The following is a 27,837-nucleotide window of genomic DNA, read 5'->3' on the forward strand; positions in this document are numbered from 1 at the left end:
ATTTAACTTGCTTAAGATCATGGCCTGCTTGATTCCAGAGTCTATGCTCTTAACACTTATGCCATGTGGAGGCAGTCATCAAACCAGCAAACCAATATATTTTATTAAATTAAAAAATTAGCATGTACATACCAGGCTCTATAAGCTTCATACCACTCAGTACATATAAAGACAAACACAATCAATCAATCAGTCAATCACTCAATCATTGACCTTTGTCTGTCCACACAACTGCTCCTATGGATGAGGCCAGGGGATCAACAGAGATTGTGATCCACCTCCCCAGAGCAGAAAATCCCCCAAACTCACCAGAGTTCTTCTAGCATGACATTCTTTGCCAGCATCAGTGCTAAGGCTTGGGCACCCACACTGCCAATGTTGTTCCCCACCAGGCTGGAGGTAACCATGGAACAAAAGCATGTCAGAGCAGGGAAGGACCTCAGAGATGAACTAACCTATGGAGGACAACATTCATGGTGCTCTCCTGGTCTGCTCCATTTCAGACATCACTAATAGATTGTGGTGCTCTCTTTCTCTCTCTCTCTCTCTTTTTTTTTTTTTTTTTTTTTTTTACACTTTTTAGACATCACTAATTGATTGCAGTGCTCTTTCTTTAAACCTTTCTTTGATATTACTAATTGATTGCAGTGCTCTTTTTGTTTTGTTTTTTACCTTTTTTAGACATCACTAATTGATTACGGTGCTCTTTAAGCCCAGGTGCAGCCTTAGAATTCTTCTTAACGTTGTGCACCAGGCAGCCACTACCAATGGATTGGAATTGGTCCTTAAGATAAAATGTACCTGATCCAGCCCAATATCTTCAATTTACAGATACTGTATCAAAACCCTGAGAGGACAAGGGACATTTCCAAAGTCACCCAGAAAGACTCAAGTGTCCTGTCTTGAAATCCAATGGTGTTTTTTCCTTACTCCATTGCCTAACATTGTGGGGTAGAAATAAAGTTCAAAGACCTTCAAAATTGGCCCGAGTTCCTCCCTCTTTACCTGATCTCTCCAAGAAAACTGCATGATAGACTCTGAAGCTTACCTGAGCCACCTCAAGCTCTGGTGATCACCCAAGGCTTCAGCCAGGGCCTGGGCCCCCTCGTCACCCACTCTGTTGCCCCAGAATCTGAAAAGGCCAACAGTCAACAGACAGTGTCAGTGAGTACCTGATATGTGTTCTAGACATGAAGTAACAGTCCTCCTTCCTCTGCAGTCCCAGCCAGAGGGGCAGGACCACTCAATCCCAGAGTGGCCTCACTGGGGCTCCTGGTTCCAGCAAAGTGGACCTGTCTCCATCTTTTGGGTGGGATGGCCAAACTTAACCCAAGAGTTTTCAGTGGTTTTACATTACAGACTTAGAGAATAGTAGAGGCCTACCCAGCCCCAAACCTTTAAGGACAGGAACTCACTGACAAGAGTAATTTACAGTTGAGACACTTTTTCTGACACTTAGTTCAGCTTCCTAGTAACTGCCACCCACAAATCCTTAGCTACCCTCCAGTACCTGCCCATAACAAAGTCTAACGCTTCTTCTGCAAAGCTCTTTATCTCTTGCTTCTTCCTAACACCCCGCCACACCATCAGCTTCAACACCCTCAGCTTCTGGGCCATTCTCCTCTGACTCACTGTAGTTTGAAAACATCCCTTTCCAAAAGGTAGAGCCCAACTCACACCTTCTGACTTATCAACTGTATTCTAGGGACCTACCCTGGACAGGTATGTGCACAAGTTAGCAAAGGATGGCTGAATTAGGATGTCCACTGCACTTTCATTCATTAGGTACATATTTATTGAGCTCCGGCTATGTGCCAGCACTGCTCTGTGCCCCAGGGATATGACACTGGAATAACAAAAAACCTGAAAACAACTTAATAGTCATCAAAAAGTGACCAGTTAAATAGATTATGTAACACTCTGTGGCTCTTGAAAAATGAAGTCAGGCTGAGCAAGGCAGCTCACATGTGCAATTCCAATGCCTCCTTTGGGAGGCAAGGAGGGAGGATTACTTGAGCCCAGGAGTTTGAGACCAGCCTGGGCAACATAGTGAGACCTCGTCTCTACAAAATATTAAAATATTGGCCAGGCATGGTGGCGTGTGCCTGTAGTCCCAGCTATTCAGGAGACTGAGGTAGGAAAATCGCTTGAGCTCAGGAGTTCAAGGCTACAATGAGCTATGATTGCAACCACAGCACTCCAGCCTGGGTGACAGAGCGAGACCCTGTCTGTAAATATTAATAAAATAAATAAATAGGTAATTAAGTAAAGAGATCATAATGACCTAAAAAAAATTCCTATAATATATTGTGAAGAAAAAAAAAAAAAGAGCAAGTTACAGAACACTTTGTATCATATGACAGCGTTTGGGGGTTTTAGCACAATGCCTGACCCAGACAGGTACCCTAATAAATACGTGTTGAAAGAGGTAAATACCCCCGATGTGGCAGATGTGACCTCAAGCAGAAAAGAGTTCAGTGGGGCTGTAGCCTCCTTTGTTCTAGACTCTCTTGCTACTAAAGCAGTGTGGAAAAGATGTTGATTTCTAGAGCAACATAGTCCCATTTGTGGCTCAAACTGAGCTTGAGGGCTGGGTGCGGTGGCTCACACCTGTAATCCCAGCACTTTGGGAGGCCAAGGCGGGTGGATCACCTGAGGTCAGGAGTTCGAGACCAGCCTGGCCAACATGGCGAAACCCTGTCTGTACTAAAAATACAAAAATTAGCTGGGCGTGGTGGTGGGCGCCTGTAATCCCAGCTACTTGAGAAATTGAGGCATGTGAATCGCTTGAACCAGGGAAGTGGAGGTTGCAGTGAGCCGAGATCGCACCACTGCACTCCAGCCTGGGCGACAGAGTGAGACTACATCTCAAAAAACAAAACAAAACAAAAACCTGAGCTTGGGAGTAACTTGCCTCCCTGTGAAATGGGCTGGAACACTTAGGCCCTAAGGTTGTTCTCTCTTCCTACAGTTCCAGGTTCTAAAACTCCTAGTTCTTGTCAAATGGACCCCAGTTCACACTAGGGCATGAGAGGATAGGAGAGCGGCTGCTGGGAACAGCACAGGTGCAAGCCTGGGTGCCTAGCAAACAGAGGAAGCCCACCCTGGGGCTGCAGTTTGGGGTACACCCCTCCCTGGCAGACCCTAGCATGGTCCTACAGGGAGCAAGAGCTCTGAAGGACCTTGCACAGCCCCCTCTTACCCTGGGTGCCTTCCTGTCCTTCCCCATTTCCTTCTCTTTCTTAGGTCAGGGATCCTCACCCCTGGATGTCCATCCCCTGGGAAGCTTTTTAAAACTCCTGATACCTAAGCCCTGCACCTAGATATTTGCATTTCATCCGTCTGGGGTGGGGGGCCTGGCAATAGTGTTTAGAAGCTCCCAAGTGGTTTTAATATGCAGCCAAAGTACAGCTCTAGCGCCCCTAGAGGCCCAGAGGGCTTCCTGCCACCAGCTCATGGGCACTGCCCTCCCCTAACCCCAACATCCCAAGCTTCCTGTTTGTCAGGCCTAGACCAAGTGTGAAGGTGGCAGTCAAGGGCCGCCCACTCTTTCCCTGGCTTGCCCCGCCCCCCTCGCCACACTGGAGCAGGGCTGCCTCTGGGGCCTCCTGGCTGAAGAGTTTCACCTACCCCTAAATCCTCAAAAGTCCCAAGCCCCTCCATGCAGGTCCCTCTTCCTGAAATCCAACCTACCCCAGGAACTGCAAGGAGGCATTGCCTCGGAGCCCCTCGGCCAGCACTCGGGCTCCCGCGGCGGTGATGTGGTTATTCCCCAGCCTGGAAGGGAAGATAGAGGAGGCTGAGAGAACACAGCAGCAGCCAGAAGAGGAGGGCCATCTGTGCCCTGGCCAGGGAAACACAGGAAGAAAGCATTGAGGACCTGCCCAGGAGGCAGCAGCCACAGCAGGTGCCCTTGCCGCTCGGTCCAGTTTACTCAGCGGCTCCCACAACTTGGTTTTCCCCCAGCAAAGGGAAAGAGGCAGTGGGATGCTGTTTCGCACAGCAGTGTGACAAGTCCTGGCAGGAGCCACAGTAGGCAGCTGTCCTGGGAGGTGGTTTCCCTGCAACAGCAAGGATGACTCAGGGTCACACCTTTCCCTCCGGCCTCAGCCACCATCGATCCAGATCCCATCGTGCCCTCTGCAGCCTTCCCAGATCTGCTGTTGCTACAGGTAGGCTTTACCTGTTGCACAAGAGCCCTGGGCAGGTCCAGGTGGGTGGGAGAGAGGGGTGGGGCCCGCTGAGCCTTCCAGGAAGGAAGGAGAGAGGAAGGGCCAAGGCTAGGGATGGGGAAAGATCCCAGCAAGGAAGGATCCTGCTGCAACCAAATCCAGACACCTCGGAGAGCTTCGGAGAAGCCCCAGAGCTCTCACCTGCAACCCCAGGCTTCCTGGGATAACTATACGTCTTCATTCTTTTAAGGAACTTCAAGCTACTCAGCTTACAGCAATCCTATAAGGCAGATATTACTGTAGCCTTGGAGAAGGGGTGTGGCAGCTAGGAGAACTCGCCCTTCAGGTCTCCAGCCTCAGCTCCCTGGAGGTAGCCAAGGGCCCCAGCTGCTGTGCTCCAAAATCTAACATCCAGGTGTCTGCACTTGCCAGCCCCTGCCTGAGACATCAGGCTCCCCTGCCTGGTGAATTTGGTTCAAGAACTCCTCATCAGCCTTGCCAAAATGTCTTAGGACTGCACGGAAGTCCAAGGTGCCCCGTCTCAACCTTCCTTCCTTCCCTCTCTCCTTCACTCAGGGACACATCCCCCAGCCTCCCCCAGCTCCCTTCCCCACTTCCCCTCTTAGGACTTTTCCCCAATAAATGTGTGGCACATCGAATCCCTGCTTGGAGGACCGGACTCATATAAGGAGAAGCAAGCTGAGTGCTTGTGTAATTTACCCATCATCTTTCAGCCACTCGCTTACTATATAAAGCCCCTGCCAGACGGTGTAGCCCTTCATGTGGATTAACTCGCTTGCTCATCACTACAGCCTGTGAGGTAGCCATGGTTATTACCCCCATTCTACAGAAGGGGAAACGGAGGCACACAGACATTGGGCTGACCTGAGGTCATGCAGCTAATGAGGGTTCAAACCTCGGGCAGTCTGGCTCCAGAGCCTGTGCTCTCAATTACAATGATATACGGTAGTCTCCGCCCCCTGCTTATCCGCAGCTTCGCCTTCTATGGTTTCAGTTATCTGAATTCAACTGCAGTCCAAAAATATTAAATGGAAAATTCTAGAGAAAAACAATTCATACATTTTAAATTGCATGCTATTCTGATCACACGCCATCCGGCTCCATCCCACCCAGGACGTGAATCAGTCCCCCGTCCGGGGCATCCACGCTCTATACGCTCCCATTTGGTAGTCATCAAGATCATCTGCTCCTGACATCCAGCCGCCGACCTCATCGTTGCTCAAAAATTCAGGATCTCTGGGAGCAGATGATTCTCCTCCTGACGTGTGGTCAGGTCAACAGCAGCCCAGCGCTAGAGCACAGTGCTGCGTGCGTCATCCACCTCACTTCCTCCCATCACACAGGCATTTTACCACCACACATCTTCCCAAGAAGAAGGGTGAGTACAGTACAAGAAGATATTTTGAGGGAGACAAAGTCCATATTCATATAGTTTTTATTATAGTATATTGTTATAATTGTTCTATTTTATTGTGAGTTGCTATTACTCTCTTACTGTGTCTAATTTATAAACTACACTTTATCACAGGTGTGTAGGCACAGGAAAAAGCATGGTATGTGTAGGGCTTGGCATTCTCCATGGTTTCAGGCATCCACTGGGGTCTTAGAATGTTTCTCCTGCACATAACAGAGGACTATTGTGTTGGCCACAAACTCAGCCTCCATTTCTGAAACTAGCACCCTTCTCAGGGATGGGCCAGCCAGGTCTGGCCACAGCCTATTCCAGGCTTGTGAGTCTGAGGGAGCAGGCAGTGGTAGCAGGACTGTGTCCTTTGTACAAATTGGCACCTGTGGTTCTGATCTCAGTAGCCCTCGCTGAGGTTGAGCTATGTGGCCAGCCATTTTAAGATGGCAGCTCCCATCCACAAACCCAGCCCAAGGGGTAAAAGAATAGATGGAGGCAATTCTTTACTTTGTCTTCTTTTACTGCCTCACAAATCACAGGAGGCAAGAATATCTGAGAGAGGGAAAGAGAGAGAAGCCAGGCCAACCCAGCAGCCAGCTAAAGGGGCGATTTAATGGCATCAGGCAGGAGACAGAGAGACTCCAGTTGAAACTGGGAAACACTGGAGCAGCAGAAATGCAGACCCAGATGGACTGCAAACCTTGCATGCGCTGAGTGGTGAAAGGACCTCCTGGGAGTGTTATAGCAACTGGCTGCCACAGCTGGGGTGGCAACTGACTGTGTATGCCTTCCCCACCGGGACAAGCTCAGCATGCATCGCGGAACTCAGTAACCCCAGAAAACTGTGACACTCTTAGACACAGAAAAAGAAAGGGGCCTAGAAAACCTTTTTTGCCCTAAGGGCCAAAGGTCAAAAGACAGGAAGTCCTCAGCAGGGCTAGTCCAGAGTTTACTGGGGAGATCACAGCATTAGATAACCCCTGCTTAAAATGAGCCACTGTCCCTGCATTCAATCAGGAGGTCAGGAGTCAGTGTGGGCAGCGCCAGGCCAAGACCAGATCAGACTGACTCAAGTATGGGGCAAAAAATAGTTTCCAGGAAATAAGGAAAACCTGGGCTCACCTCAATGCCAAGAAGTTCTGCCTGCATGCAAGGAGCTTAGCCATGGAGTGTGCACAGCCGTCAGTCAATTTGTTGTTGAATAGACTGTTCGGTTCCAGAAGAGAGGAGACACAGAAGCAAAGCACAATGGACAGTGAGCACCAAATCCCAGGGTTGCCCTTCCCCTCTGGGCAGGAATCACCGGCACCCCTCCGCATCATGCAAACAGCCCCTGCCCCAGCCCATCACTCACAGCTTCCCAGGCTGCACAACCTGGGGTGAGACCAGGGGACTTGGGGCCCATTGTCTACAGCCCAGGCTGACTTACGCTAACTTCTGCAATTGCTCGCAGTGAAGAGCACATTCAATGAGCTTGCAGATGCCTCGGTCTGAGATATTGTTATCGCGCAAACTAAAGAGACAAAATAAATACATTTGAAAATGGAGCTAGTAAGACAAGAAAAAAATCTACAACCCCCCAAAAAGACTTTCATTCATCCCTGATGACATCCCCAATGACACCACTCCAACAGGCTAGTCCCTGCTGAGCAAGCCCTGTCTGCCACTCCTCTTGGGGCACCACTCCCAAAACTCACCTGATCACAACATCATCTGAAAGCTTCCCTAAAATACAGATTCTCAGGCCCGTACCCTGGAGCTGGCAATCAACTATCTGCGGGGTGGGGCCCAGGAATCTGTATATTTTAACAACTGTGCACATGATTCTTTATCTTCAGGCAAACTTGCGAGGCCCTGACTGAATGGTTAACAGCTCAGGCTCTGGAGTGCCTCAGCTGGATATTGGGATCGTGATCAGCCACTTACTAGTTATTTACTGGTCTCTTCATCTATAAAAAAGGGAACAATAGCATTATCAGCCTCACCAGTCTGTGCACATAAAGCCTTGTGAGCACCTAGCACACAGTAAAAGTCACCTAGAACCATGATTGCTAGCATTGGTCAAAATCCTTAGCACTTCCTAGTAATAACATTATTTCCTCCTCACGACAAGCCAGTGAAGTGGGTACCATTATTATGTGCATTTGTGAGAAAGAAACTGAGGCACAGACAAGCGAAGTGACTTTGCCAAGGCTGTACGGAACATAAAGGCTTTGAGCCTAGGCAGCCTGGTTCCAAACCCCACTCTTAACCATGACATTGTGCAGCTTCTCCCTTAGGGCCTCTTATGGCCACTTCTCTAGTGCAGGGATTTTTCAGACTGCAGGGTGCAGGTCATGCAAACCATTTTGAAGGTCCTGAGCAGCATTTCTAAAATGGAAATAGAACAGAACAGAAGAGAGCAGAGTGCCTCAGAGTTCACAAAGCAAAGTCATTTCGTAAAGCTTTGGTTCCATGTTTACACGGTGGTGCGCTCTCTCTCTCTCTCAATCACTGTGGGTCACATTCAAAAAACTTTTAAAGTCATCACTCTAGAGTCTGAGAGAGCCAGAGTCTAAAGAAACCTATATAGGGGCACTGTGTATATAGGATTTCCTAGAGGCTGAGGATTTCAGTTGGCATGGAAACACTTCAAGTGGGAGAGAGGCAGGTTGGCACTGTGGGAAAGGAGCCTGTGCCCTCCCCCTTCCTCCCTTCCTCTCTCTCTCTCTCTTTCTCTCTCAATCTCTCTGTCTCTCTCTCTCCCTCTCTCCCTCTCTCTCTCTCTCTCTCACACACACACACACACACACACACACACACACACAATGCACTCACAGCAACCTCATGGTTGCTTCCCCTCCCCTACGGCCTTGGCAATTTTAGTGTGTGTAAGGTGAAGAGCAGTAAAACTCGCTCAAGGACAGTAATTGCTAATGGAAAACCAAGCTGGTTGCTGCAGACCAGTAGTTCTCCCAGAGTGAGACCACTTGTATCAGAATCCCCAGGGATGTTTGTGAAAAATATAGATTCCCTGGGCCCCACCGCAAACCTACTGAATGGGAATCACTAGAGGCAGGCCCAGGAATCTGCATTTCCACAAATGCCTTTACACACCACAGTCTGAGCACCAGGAGCTAGAACCAGGCCACCCTCACCTTTCTCTGAACATACAGACAGACCTACAGGTTTCCCAGAGCCCTTCTGCACACCCTGGGAATCATGGGGACATCCTTAATCAAGGATGGAAGATCCATTCAAGAATTCCAGAGATGGACTGGCCTATGAGGATCACACAGGCCAGTGATGGCTGGCCTCTTAGGGTACAAACTATGAGTCTACTACCCAGGAAAATGCACATTCTTATTTCTGTCAGGGAAATTGCTCCAACAGACAGGTTTCCAAATTCCCACTCAAAGTATCAGGATCCTCCCTCCTAGGGAAATACAGTTTGGTGCTGGCTGTCTTCCACTTGCCTGGCCAGATCCACTCTCCCCCTTCTCTACCCATCTCTGGCTCCTGGGAGGCTGATGCCTGGGGACGACTCCAGCAGGCAGCCCACTCGGTCTCCCTGTTGGGTCCAGTCAGTGGAAGGCGCTGGCCAGGGGCAAGAATCAGGGTGGGGAGTTAGGGCCAAGCGGTATTCTTCCAGGTTGCAGAAGCTCAGGCAGCCCTCTCCATACCTTCCCCCCAGCTAATTAGTCTCCCTCCCCTTCCCCCTTCAAGTCTACCCTCCCCCAGCGGTTACTAACCCCAGGCCCCTGCAGCAACCCTCTCGCTCTTCCTAACTCCTGCCCATGGCTTATAAACAATCTCTTTATTAAACTCTCCTCAAATCATCCATTTTAAGTGTATCATCTGTTTCCTCCAAGACCATGATGGGTATAATCATATTTATATTCATTGTGTATAACACATATATATATATTCACTATATATGTTATGTATTATGTTGTTATTATGCTTTAACCTTATGACCATGGTCCTTATGTCAGGGTTAACAAAAGTCACTGCACGGTTTCTAGTGGATATCCATGTGTTCGGCCCATAGTGAAAAATAAATCTTGTTGCTTTGCCCCAGAGAAGATGTATACCATCCTAATACTCTCAAGAAGAGGTTTGTCCCATGCTTAGGGTCAATTAAGGTCATCCAGGTGTAGCCTAAAGCCCCTGGAGGCTGGGAATCGATTTTAACTTCAATCTAGAACTTCTGCTTTCCCATGGGTTCTAAATAGAAGCAGGGCGTCCCCTTTCAAGCTGGAAAGATGTTGGGGAATCTGTGGCATGCTGATCCCCAGGCCTAGGCACACCCTCTGCCCTTGCCTGCCCCCAAGATGTGGAAAGAGGCCACTGAGTTCAGGGGCACCGATTCTCCAAAGGGCAAAACCTCATATCTTTGGCTGGGGCTCTTAAGCAATACAGGTAGTGCTGAAATCCTGTTTGGATACTGTGCTACCTCAGGAATCCAAGAGTGGCTCCTCTTCCATTGTTGAAAGTGGCCAGGCAAATGGAAGATAGCCACTGTTGAAATCCTGCAGCCACTTTCTATTTCTTGGGCCCTGACATTCCCATCTGATTGGGATGTTAAAGTCTCTGATGGGGCACTAGTCACCTCTGATTTGGTGACACATAGTACACAAAACTTTCTGCATGTGACCTCAAGGTTTTCAGGGAGCCTCTGAAGTGTATCCAGAGACTGGTGGGGGGCAGGAAACCTGTTATCAGAAAGATGTGATTTGTGAACCTCAACTCTGCCATTTCCTGTGTGACCCTGGACAATTTACTTCACTCCTCTGAGCCTCAAGTCAAGGATACTGGAGATAATAACATTCCTGCCTACAGCCCTGGGTAGTTGTAGAGATTAGATGAGGTCATTCCGGAAAGAGTAGCACCAGACCCAGCACATAGGCCAGTCAATAAAGTATGGCTGTCATCGCCACATATTGAAATTAAGACCCAGAAGGGAAGGGATCTGGACAGGGGTGCAAAGAAGGGTGGCAAAGGTGAAGCTGGGCCCAGATTTCTGGATCCCAGCTCGGTGCTCCCACGCTTAGCCTTGATGATGCTTCCCCATGCCTGAATAGCAATGCCCAGTAACACTCACTACAGAGCCTTGCAGACACCAAGGCAAGGCAGCAGCTGCTCCACGCCAATGTCACCCACAGAGTTGTAGTCCAGCTGCAGGGCCACGGGCTGCCGGAGGTGCCGCAGCACAAAGGCCAGGGCAGCACACTCGGCGGGGCCCACACTGCAAAATGTCAACTTGAGGTGCCCGACATTCAGGCCACGTGCAGCCTTCCGTGCCAGCCGCTCCTCCTGCATCTCGTATAGGCTCCGGATAAGCCAGATGAACCCGGGCATGGCGTGCATGCTCTTGGCCTCACCCGGCGCAGCTGGCGGGATGGAGTGGAAGTGCTTGCGGAGGCTGCGGGCCAGACACCAGCGGGCACAGGCCTGGCGCCGGAGCAGGGCCTTCTCAGATGCCTGGCACTCGGCCAGCAGGTCCCAGTGCTCCCGGGACAACAGCCCCGCCAGGAAGGCTGCCGTGATCTGAAGGTTGTGCGACTCGGCCTTCTGCAGCAAAGCTGCCACGCTGCCGTCCTTTCCCTCTGAGCCCTGGATGCACAGCGTGGGCAGGAGCCTGGCCATCGGTGAGTTGCCGGGCCTGCCACAATTGAAGAGGTGTCTGAGCAAAGCTGGTGACACATCAGCACTGAATGCCAGGTAGAATGCAGCAAAGAAGCACTGGAAAGTGATGTGCAGGAATTCCAGGGGCGCCGTACTCCCTGGCATGACACCTTTGGCACGCACCAGGAAGCCAAGAGAAATGTCATCAGGGCTGACCTGTGCTGCCTGGAGCTGCTGGGCTGAGAACACGTAGCAGCACATGCCCAGGCCCCACAGGGCTAGTCTGCCCAGGTGCAGAAGGGTGGGGAGACGGCCCCGAAGAAGACTGGGTCCCAGACCCTGGGAGGCTGAGTCTGGGGAGGTGGCATGCAGCAGAAAATGCTGCAGGATCAGCAGGTACATATCTGTAGTGGTCTTTGGGGACACCCCCTCCTGCAGCAACAGTTCCTGGTGGCATTTGGACACCATCCACGAGAAGACGGGAAGGTGGCACAAACCGTGCAGGGCTGAGGTCGCTTGGAGCAGGCGGATGAGGCGGTCCGCCACCCCAGGCTCACGATGGCGCTTCCTCAAGTACAGCTCGATGCCCTGTTCAGAGAAGCCCTTGAGGTTGAACTCGGTGCGGATGTACTTCCTGAGGAATGCTGACACAGCGGCTGGACGGCTGGTCATCACCTTTCGGGCATTCTTCAGCAGGTTGCCCTGCAGAAGGTTGAAGAGCAGGGTCTGGACAGAGGTGGGGTCGGTCGGGGAGCAGTGACGCTCATGATCCGTGAACCTGAACTTGAACTCATCAAAGCCATCAAAGGTTAACAGGACACGGTCAGGGTGGTCAAGGAGGAACTGGAAGATGTCCTCTTGATCAACATCAGGCCAACAGCAGTGCTCAAAGAGTAGCGTCCGCACGGAGAGTGGTTTCGCCACGCACTGCAGCTGCCGGCAGCTGAATGGGAAGACAAAGAGAAATTCCTGGAAGTCTCGCCCTGCAGCCCACAGCAAGTGGAGCCGCTGCAGGAGCGTGCTCTTGCCGCTGCCCGCCTCACCGACCACCAGCACGGTGTCTGCATCGTCGTTGAGGTGGCTGCGGGTGCTGAAGAGCTCCTCCAGGCCCAGGGTGGCCGGGCTCTTCTGCGGGGGTCCAGCCATGCCCACGTCTGCCCAGACCTCCAGGCCATTCTCTGTGTATATGTCCTCCAGGCAGAGCGTCTCTGCTCCATCATAGGTGCTGAGGAAGCGAGCCTGAGCAGACACCGTGGTCCTCAGCTTGGCCATGTACTTCCTGCATGTGGCAGCTGGAAGGCAGAAGAAGAGGCAGATGAAGGTGGCACCATGGTGAAGAGGGGACCTAACCAGACAGTGGGCTGCTGTGGGGGAAGCTGACATAACTGAAGGGATAGGACAGCCAGCAAGCGCCCATCCTGGCTCCTGCATTCACAAGCTGTGGACTTTGAGGACAATCAAGGAAACTTCCTAATGGTCAGTTTCCACCTCTGTAAGGTGGGAGAAATGTTGATCTCTACCTTACAGACTTTTTACACGGATCAACTAAGATGACGTATGTCAAGTGCTCAGCACAGTGCTCAACACAAAGTAAGTCCAAAGACATCAGTGACTGCCGTTATCATTACTCACACCAGGAGGAGTTGTAGATGATGGGAAGGGGCTCTAGGCTGGGATCAGAAGACCTGTATTCTGATATCTGTCCTGCCATAATGGCCGGGTGGCTTTGGATAAATCCCTTCACCATTCACTCTCAGTTAACTTTTTCTAAGGGGAACAAAGGGCTTCAGGGCTCAGGAGCCCAGTCTCTGAAGTCAGACACACCTGAGCGTGAAAACCTGCGTCCACCACACACTTGGGCAAGCCATTTAGCCTTTCTGGGCCTCAGTTCTCTCATCTGTAAAAATGGGGACAATATACACCTGGAAGGATTGTTTCAGGAGGCAGTGAGATAAAATAGAGTTTAAAAGAATATCTGACATGGCAAACTCTCAAAAAATGGTGCTTATAATCATTATTATTCATGGCTATAGTAGGCACAACAATAGACCCTCGAAGATGTCCGTGTCCCGATCCTCAGAACCTGTGAATATGTTACCTTATGTGGCAAAAGGAACTCTGCAGATGTGATAAAGTTAAACTTCGAGATGGGGAGATGAGCCTGATTGATCTGGGTGGGCCTAGCAATAGAAGGCCTCGGGGTCACCAGGGTGCCCCAGCTGAGCACTAGAATGAGAGTCTGTGATCCTGCCTCCACTTCCTCATCCTCCCCATGCACCCCATGCAGGGAGAGTTTTCATGCACAGGGTGTGTTTGGAAGGCTACTGCTCTTCCTTTCTCATCCTGAAAGCAATGCGAGCGAGCCATTTCCTGTGTCAGGGTTTAGTTCCCCTTTCAGGAAACGGGGAAGTGCTGGTTTAGAGTCCCCGGCTGGTAGGAACTCAGCACGGTCCCCCGCCATCACAGCCTCACTGCCCCCAACCAAACACTGGCCCACTTATTTTCAACCCAAAAACTAACAAGTAATTTTCAGAGAGCTCTGAGCTCACTGACGACTATCTGCAGTCACACAAAGGGGACGCCCTGTGTTTACGTCACCTCTGTTGTTCCCAGAGTTGATGATTATTGCTGAGCTTTCTGCCCTCTGAATACACCAGGATCCCTGAACTTAGACCATAAGGTAAATATCTTCCTCTCCAATACATATCAGATATATATCTTCCTCTTCCGACCTGATTTCCAATGCAGGCTTTCCAGCCATCACCAATGATACTAAAATTCTCCGGAAAAAAAGAAAATGTCATTTTATAGAGAAATAAACACACCTTTAGAAGTGTGGGGAATCCTGCACCCTGGCCTGGTCTTACAGCGACCAGCTGTGCTTGATGATATCAACGGCAAACCTCAACCAAGGGCCAAACCAGGCCCCGCGCTCCATGCTGCTCAACCCCCCTGTGGTGCACTGATGTTTAGATCCCGTTCTTTGATGAGACAGTGCACTCGCGAGTGCCAGGCACAGACTTACAGCCACCCCTCCCACAAGTTTGCTTGCTGCCCACAGGGCAGGGCCCAGGGTGATAGACCCAACTGCCAGCACCACGCACAGCTCAGGGAGCTTCAGTGCCAATGAGCTTTCCCTACAGTGGTATAGGAACAAGCCCTAAAGAGTGCCAGACTTTTGCACCCTCTCTTTACAACTGACATTTCTTCTCCCAAGAAAAGAGAAAGTGTAGGTGGGGACAATTTACAATCAGACCCATCTCCCCCTCCCTTGTCACTTAACCTCCCTGCCCAGTTTCCACATCTATAAGGTGAAAAAACCACCACCTACTTCTCAGGGTTGTTGCAAAGGGTAGACATTGTCCATAAAGCACCCGGCAGGATGCCTGGTATGTTCAAGAGGTGCTGTCCAAGCCCCTCCTGTTCCTGAGTTTGGGTGGTGACCCTGGGCACTGAGGGATACCAGAGTCTCTAGATCCACTTGGTTCTTGAGTTTCCGATTGTGAGCTGCTAAATTTCAGAGATCAAGAGGTACCAGCCCTAACTCAAAACGTGTGTCCGTATCTTTTTGGTACAGATAACGAGAGTTTGGATGGTAAGTAACACCTTTAGTTAGCCTTCAGCATATGGTAGCTCCAATTGTCAGTGTACTGTGTGGGAGATAATGAAAGCTAATAGCATAGGGGGTGGTGGTAGCCTTAAAACAAGGAAACTGAGTCACATGGAGGCTACACTGCCAGCATATGGGACGCTAACCGAGGTGTGTTCTACTCTTAACCATGGATCTGCACTGACTGCCCTTCCCTTTCTGATTAACTGAGAACATATACCTACCTTCCAAAGGCAGGGCCAACGGGACTGGTAATTCCTGAACATGTTGTAGAAGGAAGGCGGCCAATCCATTCGCTTTCACTGTGGCAAGATCGAGCAGCCTTCTTGCCTACGGGAAAGACAGAAGACATTGTTCCTCCAGGAAGGCTGATGGAGCAGTGTGGGAAGGCTTACTGATTACTACAACTTCATAAGCATCTCTCTTCCGTCCAGAATAAAAGGTCAGAAAAGCAACCGAACAACCACAGAAGTTTCAAGTCGTTAATAGTGTTGGATGGTGAATTGGACACACGCATCCAATCTGGCTCCTACCCAAAACTCACTGAAACAGTGAATAACTGAAAAATAAATGAAACAACATGAAGACATAAACCTACAAAGATAGGGAAAATGATTCTGTAGGCTGTACACCTATTGGAAGAGAAGTGATTTCGTCAAGTCTCGTGGATTGAATATTTGAATACAATCTCTGCTCAGACTCCCACATCTTCATCTCCAGCCTGAACTGTCCCCCTGAACCCTGGACTTACGCATCCAACTGCCTAGTTTCCATTTCCACTTAAAAGTTTCATAAACACCTCCAACATATTCAAAACTAAACTCCTAACCTGCCCACGCACCTGCCAAACCAACAGCCTTCCTCATCTTGGCTAATATTAACCCCATTCTTCCAGGTGCTCAGCCCCGAAGTCGTGGAATCACCCTCGAAGTCTCTCCTCTGTAATCTGTCAAATCCTGTTGACTCCACCTTCAAAGCATGTCCCAAAGAGCACTGTCCAACAGAAATAAAATGCAGGGCACAAATGCAAGCCGCATGTGGAATTTCAAATCCTCTAACAGACATATGTTTTAAAGTTAAAAGAAATAGGTGAATTAACTTTAATCATATATTCTATTTAACCCACAATAGTCCAAACATTACCATTGCAACATGTAATCCATGTAGAAAATAGCAAAATATGGCCGAGCCTGGTGGCTCACGCCTGTAATTCCAGCACTTTGGGAGGCCAAGGCAGGCAGATCCCCTGAGGTCAGGAGTTCCAGAGTAGCCTGGACAACGTGGTGAAACTCCATCACCACTAAAAATACAAAAAATTAGCCAAGTGTGGTGGCATGTGCCTGTAGTCCCAGGTACTCAGGAGACTGAGGCAGGAGAATCACTTGAACCTGGCAGGCAGAGATTGCAGTGAGCCCAGATCACACCACTGCACTCCAGCCTGGGTGACAGAGCGAGCCTGGGTCTCAAAAAAAAAAAAAAAAAAAAAAAAAAAAAAAAAGAAAAGAAAAGAAAAGAAATAGCAAGGTATTTTTCATTCTTTCTTTCATATTAAGTCTTTGAAATCTGGTGTGTATTATGTGCTTATGGAAATTCCATGTGGACCAGCCGGGTCTCTAGTGCTCAAATGCCATCTGTGGCCAGTGTCTACATACCAAACACACAGCTAGAGAGCCCTGCCACTTCCTGTCACCTCCTCTATACCATCCTCCTCCAACCCACAATCCCTGCTCACCTAGAAAGCTGCACAGGCCACAAAATTGGTCCCCCTGCTTCTGTTCCTGCCCCCACAGCCTAGCCTTAATGCCACAGACAGAGTCTAATCTGTTACAAACAAAACTCAGGTCACATCGCTCCTGTACGAACGTCCCAATAACATCCCTATTTCCTCAGAATAAGAGTCCAAGTCCAACAGTAAACTTCAGGGCCCAAAACAGACAAAAATACCTGTCTAGAACCATGTGGACCCAAGTTTCTCCTTTCATGCCCCCTATTACTCCACTCAGCATCCTGGCCTCCTGTTTCCTAAAACTACCAGGCATGCTCCTGCCTCTGGGCCTTGGCTCTGGCTGTCCCCTCAGCTTGGAAGCCTTCCTCCAGCCATCCATGTGGCTAATTCACTGTCCTCCTTCAAGTCTTTACTCGAATTTCACCTTCTAAGTGAGAACTCTGACTACTCTATGTAAAATTGCCATCATTTATCCCCTTCCCAAACTCTCAACTCCCAAACCCATTTTACTTACTTTCTACAGCACTTATCACCTTCTAGCACACTCTGTAATTTCCTTCCTTTGGCTTATTGTCCCTCTCCCCTTACTGGAGTGTGCGTATTTCCAGGACAAAGATTTTTGTCTATTTTGTTCACTGAGGTATCCCCAACACCTAGAAGAGTGTCTGGCACAAATCGGGTGCTCAAGGACTTGCTGAATGAACAAATGGTAATGGACTGGGGAGACTCCTGAAAGTCAAATCTTAATGTCAAAATGAGAAAGTTGAAAACCATGCAGTGTGTATCCTAGAATCTGTAAAGGGCTCTGGAATGATCAGCATGAGGGACCTCCGGAACTGGAGGAAATGACTAAAACAAGGAGGACTGAATCAAAGTGTTTTCTGAAACACATTTCTGGTTTATCCCCAGGCAAAAGTCTGTGGTCTACTCAGACAACTTGATTAACCCAGGAGGCAAGATCTAAAGATATAAACACTGTCATTTCCCAAAATGTCTACAGTGAAATTCATGGTAGACAAGTTTCACCCACGTGCTCAACAAGTTTTAAAGTCCTACCTGTTAGTCTTGAGAAAGAAAACCAAGGAGTATCATGAGCTCAGAGAAAGCATCTAATGTGGGAGATAGAAGCCAAACAAGGGAGGAAGGGGAAAGCTACTTGTAGAAAAGGTTTACATAGGGTCAAAAACAGTCAAACAAACAAACAAAGAACCCACCTATCTTATGATCCTTAAGTCAAAGAAGATGTTGCATCCATAAAACAAGAGTAAGATACTACAAAAAAGAAACAGTCAAACCTACCTCTTGCAAACTAAAATCATGACATCAAAAATGAAAAATTCAAGAGTTTAAAGATAGAGTTGTGACTATCATAGAAAAGTAGATCAAAAAGACACAGAGATGGAAAATAGAAGAAAATTAAATGAGTGGTCAAGGAGTTCTAACATTGAAGTAATAGTAGTTTCATAAAAAGAGAAGAGATAAAATGGAGAGGAAGAAATCACCTATAAACTAATCAAGAACATTTCCCAAAACATAAAGACAGAAGTTTCCAGATTCAAAGTACCTCTTGGGTGACCAACACAACGGAAGAACACCAAGGCACATCATTGAAATTTTAAAATGCTGGGGGCTAAAAGAAAATTTTACAAGCTTCCAGAAAGAGTTTTAAAATGGTTTTGGAGGCTGGGTGTGGTGGCTCACGCCTTTAATCCCAGCACTTTGGGAGGCCAAAATGGGCAGATCACCTGAGGTTAGGAGTTCAAGACCAGTCTGGTCAACATAGCAAAACCCCATCTCTACTAAAAATATAAAAATTAGCTGGATGTGGTGATGAGTGCCTGTAATCCCTGCTACTCAGGAGGCTGAGGAAGAAGAATCGCTTAACCCCAGGAGGTGGAGATTGCAATGAGCCAAGATCACACTACTGCACTCCAGCCTATGTGGCAGAGTGAGACCCTGTCTCAAAAAGAAAAAAAAAAAAAATGGTTTTGGAATTCTTAGAAGCAATATTGAAAAGAGATGATAATTAAATAATGCAATCAAAATTCTGAAGGAAAATGATGGCCAGCCCAGAATTTTTATACCCAGCTAAACTATCGATCCAGTATGAAGGAACTTTCAGAAATGTAAGAGCTCAGAAATTTTAACTTTCATACTTTCATTATAAGGAATTGACTGGAGGATATGGTCTAGCAAAATGGAGTAAACCAGGAAAGAAGAGGCCACAGGATTCAGGATATAGGAGACCAACTCAGGAAGACTATGTAGGGAAATCTCAGGTTGACGGCTGTATACTATAAGTAGACGGCCACCAGTTCAGACAGAATGGAGTAGTGACTCAAGACTCAGACTTGTTGAGGGCAGTTATCTCCTAGATGTCCAGGCAAGCCTGACCTTAACCTTTATCTATGTTTGACTTTTCTTCACCATGAACTAATATAATTTCTTTTTGACTCCTGCTGCCTCAGTCAGCTGAGGACATTCATTTTACTCCACAGAAGTGCTTAGCCTTGGCCTATTCCTAGACTAGAATAGCCTTTGGCAAGTTTACCACTGACTGTACAAAGCAGCCTACTACCTCTGGACATTTTCCTCTGGACAGCACCTAATTCACATCAGCCGTACCAGACCCTCCAGTTGCAATGAGCCCAATATTTCCCCAGACTCATTCATGACATTGCCTACTAACTTCCCAGAAGAGGTCCTTATAAATTCCCAGGGAAGGCAAAGCCAGACCAAGTTCCTGGGACTCCACTTAGCTTTCCCTGCCTTGGGAACCTTCATCTAAGAAAAGGTAATAGTGACCTTTCTTTTTTTGAGACAGAGTCTTGCTCTGTCGCCCAGGCTAGAGTGCAGTGGTGTGATCTCGGCTCACTGCAACCTCTGCCTCCCAGGTTCAAGTGATTCTCCTGCCTCAGCCTCCTGAGTAGCTGGGACTTCAGGTACATGCCTCCATGCCTGCCTACTTTTTTGTATTTTTAGTAGAGATGGGGTTTCTCCATGTTGGCCAGGATAGTCTTGATCTCCTGATCTCGTGATCTGCCTCCCTCGACCTCCCAAAGTACTGGGATTAAAGGCATGAGCCACCACACCCAGCCTAATTTAAGTGACCTTTCTTTACACAGTTATTTTTGGCTTGCTACTCAGTTTTTCAAAATAGAACAATACATTGTTTGGGGATTTATTTTAAAAGATGCTAAAACATTAAAGAAAGCAAAGAAATGATTTACACAAATCATTTTTTTTTACCAGTGTTTACCTCTAGTAGTTGCATTTTTACCAGTGTTTACCTCTAGTAGTTGCAATTAAAGAAGGCCCCAGGTACTGACAATGTCCTGTTTTTTAACCTGGGTGATGGGAGCAGTTTACACCATACATATGAAATATACACACTTTTCTGTATGCATGGTGCATTTCCCAATTTAAAAATGTTTAAGTTAATATTGTTATAGGAATCAGGCAATTCAGAGCTCAGTCTGACACCTCAGCCCTATCAACTTTAACAGTTGCATGAGTCAGACGGACAGCTGGTATTACAGCTGGTGTTACCAGCCTCAGGTTTCCTAACAACTGCTATGCCCAACTGAGCAAGTTTACCACACAAAGCCCCCACATTTTATGACAGACAGAGAATAGCACAAGCTCTGGAGGAAAACAGGCCTGGATTCAAATTCTAGCTGGGCCACTTCCCAGATGGGCGATTTGGGCAGTTTCTTCATTGTTAAAAAACAGTGTAGTCACACTACACCCTTGTGGGGCTTAAATAAAACAATACAGGGAATGGACTGGGTACAGTGCCTGGCACACAGTAGGCATTCACTCAGTCAGTAGTAGCAATGGCTATTTTTGGAATTTAGTTCTTTAACTTGCATTTTGTTTCATTCCACAGCATTTTCTGTCCCTAACCTGCAATCAATGACAACTACTTCTTCATAGGAAATTAAAAGGCCATTTGGGAAGACATGTTGGTTGGATATACCACAAGCACCATCCAGATAAAATCAGAAAGGCCACTAAGGGAAGGCTACCAAATCAGAGTCACAGAATGTCAGAGCTCAAAGGGGGCTCAGAGAGAGCTGGATTCTAAAGGCTTGAACCTCAGACAATGCAATCCCTTCAAAATCTCCTAGTATCCTCAGATCTGTTGCCCCCTATCCCTGCTACCCACTCAGCTCAGTCCCAGCCTTCAATGTTTGCTTTTGCTGTCTATTTAGCCCTTTCTTAAGATGAATTCTTAGCTCATTAAAATCCAGCCTTAGATGGGCACAGTGGCTCATGCCTGTAATCCCAGCACTTTGGGAAGCCGAGGGAGGAGGGTTACTTGAGCCCAGGAGTTTGAGACCAGTCTGGGCAACATAGCAAGACCCCGTATCTACAAAAAAAAAAAAATTTAGCCTAGTATGGTGGTGCCAGCCTGTGTCCCACCTGCTTGGAAGGCTGAGGCAGGAGGATCACTTCAGCCCAGAAGTTCGAGACTTCAGTGATTTATGATCGTGCCACCGCACTCCAGCAGCCTGGATGACACAGTGAGATCCCCATCTCAAATAAATAAATAAATGCCTTTCTTCTTTCCTAATCTAGGCATCTAAGGTTGTAAATTTCCCCCTATGTTCTGCTGTAGCTGTATCTGATAGATTTTGATAAATAATATTCTCATTATTTTTTGGTTCTGAATATTTTCTGATTTCCATCACGATTTCTTCTTTCACCCATGAGTTATCCCATTTCTTTTCTTCACCAATTCGGAGGTACTTCCTCTGCTCATATCCTGTCTTCTCTGGGTCCTAGGGATCTAGGCTACCTTCTCCAAACCCCTCAGACCATCTGTACCAGACCACATTGCTGAACTTTTAAAGATGACAAGACACAATCTTGTAACTTCTCAGACGGGTTGATTCAATTCCTCTAATAAATTATAAGAGAAACTAAGGTCAGTCCAATAATGAATATATCTTCTGTACGTGTAACTAATCAGAGAGGACTGCACCACGTCTGCTCTGTAAATACCTAGCCACGTGAGCCAGCTTTAGTGCAGCCTTGAAGACAAATTCGTTTATTTCATCAGTCTCAACCTAGGGTTACCCAGACTCACATGAACACCACATACATTTTTGGAAAACAGACAAAAATAAAAACTAAAATGTTCCCCAATCCAGCCCAATTTAATACTGCAGTGTCATTCTAATTCAATCATTCATTCAATAACTCATTTATTTCATCCACAAATATTTATGGAGTACCTACTATGTGCAAAGCTCTATGAAGACAACAAACTTTAAGCAAATATGTATGAAGCACCTAGTAGATTCTGGCTGAATAAATGAATGAATAAATGAATGATGGATGAATAAGCCAATGACCAATGTTGGCCAGCTGGTCCAGCATTGGCCCTCTCATTAACTATTGTGAGCTTATTCAAACTACTTTACTTGGTCTCAGTTTCCTGATTTATAAAGTGGAATGTTAGTGAGTGTTCCGTCTGCCTCTCAGGAGCCCTAAGAATCACTGTTTGGAAGAAAACAAAAGAGTTTCAAAAATATTCAGTGGTCATTTCTCTGACCTTCTGGTCTCTGTTGAGTCATTACCTTCTTGGGGCAGTTATATCCCAACTCTGAACATCTATGATCTAATGCAATTTCATATCAGAAATCCTACATAAACATTTAAGCTATATTAGTATATAATATTCCACGTTAATTATAAAATAGAGATTCAACATACTACAATGTTATGATCTGTTGTGCTGTTAATTTAAAACAGACAGAAACAAAAGTGTACAAGTACAGAGTATCACTCATAACAGAAATAATCAATAGCAGCCAGTGGTAATAGCCACTATCCTAAGCATTACTCAATTTAACTCACTGAATCCTCCCAAGAGCCTTATAGGATAGGCACCATTTGACTATTACCATTGTTTTATAGATGAGGAAACTGAAACAAGAGAGACTGAGGCTGGAGAGGCTCCACAGGGAAGCCTGAGATCACACAGGGTTGACCTTGAGCCTGCACCATTCTGGCTTCAGAATCTGAGCCCCTGGCCACCACACACTTCCTCTCGGCAGAAGTGGTATGTTGGCCAGGCAAAGCGGTTCATGCCTGCAATCCCAACCGTTTGGGAGGCCAAGGCGGGAGGATTGCTTAAAACCAGGAGCTGGAGACCAGCCTGGGCAACATAGCAACAGCCCATCTCTAAAAGAAAAAAAAAAAAAAAAAAGCTGTGCATGGTGGTACAGCACCCATAGTCCCAGCTACTCAGAGACCAGAAGATCATGAGTGCAGGAATTCAAGGCTACAGTGAGCTATGATTGTGCCACTGCATTCTAGCCTGGGTAACAGAGTGAGACTTCAAAAAGGAAAAGAAGGGAAGGGAAGGAAGAGGAGAGGAGGGGAGGGGGAGGGGAGGGGGGGGAGGGGAGGGGAGGGGAGGGGAGGAGAGGGAAGGGGAGGGGGGAGGGGAGGAGAGGGGAGGGGAGGGGGGAGGAGAGGGGAGGGGAGGGAAAAAGAAAGAAGGAAAGAAAGTTGTATGTTGCCTGCCAAGAGTCAAGAGCAAATTTTACCTGCCTGGCTACCTTTTTAGGGGAAATCCCACAGACCAAGTTACCCCACAGGCTGACTTCATGAGGACAAATCAGTCTTGGTGACTAAGCACCCCTTTCCTGGGAACTCTGTGATGTATGCAGGAGTGCCTCACCCTCTGGGACGGTGTGAAGATTGGCAGCCTGATTTCGTCACATTCGTACTGGCTGACGAAACCCCGTTCTCGTGCCAGGTCCAGCACGCCCTCCACATGGCTGTGGAGCCTCCTGACAATGGCTGGCCGGTGACTCTGCAGGTCTTGGGCTGGGTGGAGCGAGTGGGGGTCCCAGCAGCCATGCAGCTTGGGGGATTGGCTGTCGGCCTGGGCTTCCTGGGCAGCAGCGACAAGTTTCTGACAGGCCCAAGTACCCTTATTCCAGACGGTGTCCAGGAGGCGCCTGGCCAAGTGGGAGAGAGGCTGGCCCAGGAGGTGGATGCCCTCGTAGTCTTCCCAGGAGAGGACCTCCCAGGACAGCAGCCAGTCCAGGACACTCTCGAAGCCCTCCAGGGACCCTGAGACCAGCAGCTCCACCAGCTGACTCCTCTGTGCCTGAAAAGCCTCCTGCGAGCACATTTCACAACCTGGGGAGGAGAACAAGGTCAGTGCAGGACTTCTCCAGAAGCCAGACGCGGGGTGGCTGGGGAAGGCCAGGGCAAGTCAGCCCCAGCAGAACCCGAGTTGGCCATGGTTCTAGCCTCAGACATTACCCAATCCAAGCTCCCCACCATACAGACGTGAAAATTGAGACCCAGAGAAGGCAAGAAACACCTCAAGGTCCCACAGAGAGTTTGAAGCAACCAAGAATTAAATCAAGACCCCTAACTCCCACATCCATGCTTGGTCTCCGGCTTAAAACATTTAAAAAGGCTTGAGGTAATATGAGGAGCAAGAGATCTCCCAAGGTCACTTGAGATCAGGAGTTCCAGACCAGCCTGGCCAACACGGTAAAACCCTTTCTCTACTAAAAATACAAAAATTAGCCAGGCGTGGTGTGGGCACCTGTAATCCCAGCTACTCAGGAGGCTGAGGTAGGAGAATCACTTGAACCCGGGAGGCAGAGGTTGCAGGCTGCACTCCAGCCTGGGCAACAGAGCAAGACCCTGTCTCAAAAAAATAATAATAAAAATGTAAAAAGTAGAGAGAGAGAAAGAGAGATCTTCCGAGCAGTCAGGGAATTCGTTCTCTTCAAAGCAGGGTGAGAGGGGCTCCTTCACACTGGCCGGATTCACGCTACAGCAGTTTCAGTAATGGCTAATATTAATTAAGCATAAACAACACACCAGGCGCCATTCTAAGTGCTCTCCTGCGTGAATTCACTGAACCCTCCCAGCCACTCTGAAGTAGTGCCTATGATCTGCCCATTTTACAGAGGAAGACACTGAGGCACCGAGAGGCTCAGCGATTTGTACGACATGTCACAGCTAGACAGGCAGAGTCAGGATTTCAACACAAGCCGTGTGCAACTCCAGAATGCATGTCTCTAACTCTTACATTTGGGTTCCCCACGGGGGCCCCAAGCCCTTGCTGTGTGTTTTGCACACTGCTACTCCAAGGGGTACACTCAGAGTATTGTTCTAAAGGTCCTATCCTAGGCTAAGTGAAAAATTACGGTGCAAACTAAGTTGTTTCCAAGCATTCTCGTGCCTTGTCCCCCATCAACACTTTCCCCACACACTTGCCCTAGGGCCCTCACCTCCCTCCCACGCCCTCGAAACCACCGTGCACAGACTGCTGCTGCTGCTACCGTTAGCCACCTGCTGTGGGTTCTGGGAATTTGAGGGCAAGTAACCCTCCAGGAGCTTCAAGCCCTGGGAGGATCTCTGAGCAGCTGAGAAAATCTCTCAGCATGGTTAGTTCTGCGATTGTCGTGGGGTCTGTGGACAAGGGCTGGTGCAGTGCCTCGAAGAAACGAAAGTGAAAGGGTGTAGGCATGGACAACAAAGAGAGCCGTCGGCTTCTTTTTATAAATCAGGGACATTCCCAGCCACTCGAGGGAGTAGACGCCAAGCGGCCTGGGGATTTTGCCTCTTTGCTGATGGTTGTTTATGTGTCTCTCTCCCTGCCTGGGTCACGTGGAAGCCTGGGTCTTACTCGTCCTAGCATCCCTGAGCCTGGCACGGCACTGTCCCCCGCAGAGACACTGTGGAAATGTTCATGAATCAAATATCCCCTGGGCTGGGGGTGGGAGGAACACTGTAACCATCCTCATACGGCAGCCAAGGTAAGCAAAAGGAAAAACCTCCAATCTCTCAGAACGCTGCTGGGGCACAGGAGGCCCTGTGCTGGTCAGATGGGGAAACGGAGGCAATGAGGTTATGTGTGTGTCTGGCTGCTTGGGAGAGAGAGTGTCCCCCCCTGCACAGGCCACTGGAATCCAGGAACTAAGGTAGTTCTCTCAGGCCAAGGAGGTCTCCTCCCGGTGCTCACCTCTAAGCAGAGGAGCCAAGAGGGTGGGGTGGCGGGGGACGGGGGAAGAGAGGACCAAAAGGGGGTAGAATAAGCTCTGGGCTTGGCCCTGGAGTGGTTCTCAGCTGTGGAAACATCAGCCAAGGACGCGACAGCAGCCCCCACCATCACCCCTGCCAGGGTCCTGGGGAAAATAACCACCCACCCACTCTCCCCAGAAAACAGCCCAGAGACACAGTCAGCACTCCCCATCTCACCCCAGGCCTGGGAGCATGCGCGCAGCCAGGGATGAAAGAAGGCTGAGAGTCAAGCTGAGACAGGACAATGCCTGCTCCTCTTACCCAGAAAATGTCCGAGGAGGACACTTGCTCTTTCCTCCTCATCGGGAGAGACTGGACCACCCCGTCTTCCCCCATCAAAGCCCATTAGGCTTGGGGAGCAGGCATGGCATCTGTGGGTGGGCCTTGTGCAGAACACCAAAAGCCCAGCGGCACAGGACTGGTGAGCCTGGATCTGTCTACCAACCCCACCTTCAAGGGAAATTCCCAAAGGAAAAGCCAGAGGCCAGAGTTGGTCAACCAGCCTTCCAGAACTAGGTAATTCCAGGCAATTCTGGCACAAAGCCTTGTGCATCCTGGAGACCATGACCCTCCCTGAAAAACCCCACTGGGGACATGAGACACATTCACGAGGGGACAGGCCACAAGTAAGTAGGGGCCCCTCCCTAGCACACCAAGCCTAGGGCAGCCTGGCCTACGTGTGAGCCATACACACCCCCGCTAGTGACGTCGGGCTTCTGTGGGCACCAGGAAGGGGAGGGCCGCCCAAGTCACGTGACTCGGAGCTCTGTCCTCCCAGCAGCTGCATCACCGCACCTCTGCCCTGGCCTTCTTCCAGAAACCTCAGAGCAAAGAGAATCCTGAGGGCCAATTCAGCCAGTCCCCTGTCTCTGAGCAGGCATTGTCCTGTCTCATATTAAACATCCGGAGAGGAGGGCCTGGCCTTAGTGCTGTCCTCACTAACCAGCTCAGGAAGCTCACCAGCTTGGGAATTTATTCATTATGTCTAGCTTCAGTTTCTCCTGCTTCAGTTTAACTTGGGAAAGAGACAGAAAAAATATTCACTCATTATCTGTTTCCTAAAAATTGTCCTTCACATCCTTCCCCTTACCCCTTTATTACCTGATCGGGCTTCCCCTCTTCAGGCAAAATCTATTAGTCTATCTGCATTGCCTTTTGATCTTTACTTCAGTTACTACAACTTCAAAGACACCATTGTCCTCCCCAAGGTGAGGCCCATGTAGAGAAAGGAGCACTTCCTTGCTGAAAGAGAGGGTCAGGGAGCGACCCACAAGGGCCCTCCCTGAAACCCAGGCCCAGGCCTGAGCCTGGACAGCTCCTTCCTTCCTGAGACCACAGCCAACCTGGTTTCTCTGGGGCCAAGAGCAAATGCTTTGCTTAAGTGCTGAAATCTCAGCCCACTGACCCCTTGCAGACAGGAGAGGAAGGGAAGCCCAGGGAAGCTCAACTTCCCAAGTATCCCGGGTCTCTGCTGGGGCCAAGCGCCCCCACCCTCCCCCAGCCATCCTGCATTCTCCCTCCCCGGCACTGAACTTCTCTTCCTAAGAGACCAATTCCCCCCACCAGTGCACAATGCACTATATTCTCCATTGTAAAAGTAAAGCCCTCTCTTGACACCCACCTTCTTCATTTGGCTCCAATCCCATTTATCTGCTCCCCTTTATAGCAGACCCCCTTGTCTATTGCCTGTACTGCTGTCCCCAAGTCCTCCCATCCCCTCCCTCACCCTCAAGTTCCCCATCCAGCTCCAGTGAAACTGTCACCAGTGACCTCCCGTTGCTCAATCCTCAGCCCTCAGCCTGCTTGCTCTGCCAGGGGCATTGGTCATATTTGTTCCCTCCTTCCTCTTTGGGGCATTTTCCTCATTTCCTCCAGGGCACCCCAACTCTCTGATTTTCACTCTTTCTGTCTTCTTGGCTGGTTCCTAACACTGGGGGCCTCAGCACCCCTTCTCTTCTCCATATCACTCCCTCCCTAGATGAGACCACCTGCTCTTGTGGCTTTAAATACCAGCTATATGGTGATAATGCCCAAAGTTTTATTTCCAACTCCAACCTCCGCCCTTAACTTTTCCCAACTGCTTACTCATCATTGATGCCTAATGGACAGCTCAGACTCCACAAGCACAAAACCAAACTCTCAATCTCCCCTAAGCAACTCCCATTTCAGTTCATGGCAGCTTCAAACCTCCAGAAGCTCGAGCCAAAACCTCAGAATCATATTTGACTCT

The 27,837-nt window shown here is 48.8% G+C and overlaps 1 protein-coding gene across 2 annotated transcripts in view; it reads right to left on the reverse strand.

The window, feature by feature from the left end:
• NOD2 (nucleotide binding oligomerization domain containing 2) overlaps positions 1 to 27,837 on the reverse strand; it is a 39,595-nt gene that overhangs the window by 9,635 nt on the left and 2,123 nt on the right. The window contains exons 1-9 of one of the 2 annotated variants that reach the window (XM_050774786.1): positions 25,869 to 26,133; positions 23,236 to 23,702; positions 15,040 to 15,145; positions 10,682 to 12,497; positions 7,028 to 7,111; positions 6,721 to 6,804; positions 3,694 to 3,777; positions 1,049 to 1,132; positions 310 to 393 (exon numbers count right to left, since the gene is read on the reverse strand). In XM_050774786.1, coding sequence (XP_050630743.1) covers positions 310 to 393; positions 1,049 to 1,132; positions 3,694 to 3,777; positions 6,721 to 6,804; positions 7,028 to 7,111; positions 10,682 to 12,497; positions 15,040 to 15,145; positions 23,236 to 23,702; positions 25,869 to 25,953 — 2,894 coding nt within the window. In that variant the 5' untranslated portion in view covers positions 25,954 to 26,133. Of the gene's footprint in view, positions 1 to 309; positions 394 to 1,048; positions 1,133 to 3,693; positions 3,778 to 6,720; positions 6,805 to 7,027; positions 7,112 to 10,681; positions 12,498 to 15,039; positions 15,146 to 23,235; positions 23,703 to 25,868; positions 26,134 to 27,837 lie in introns of those variants that run through there. The other variant, XM_050774785.1, reaches the window with a different exon arrangement.

Source organism: Macaca thibetana, chromosome 20, assembly GCF_024542745.1.
Source record: "Macaca thibetana thibetana isolate TM-01 chromosome 20, ASM2454274v1, whole genome shotgun sequence".
Lineage (NCBI taxonomy): Eukaryota > Metazoa > Chordata > Mammalia > Primates > Cercopithecidae > Macaca > Macaca thibetana.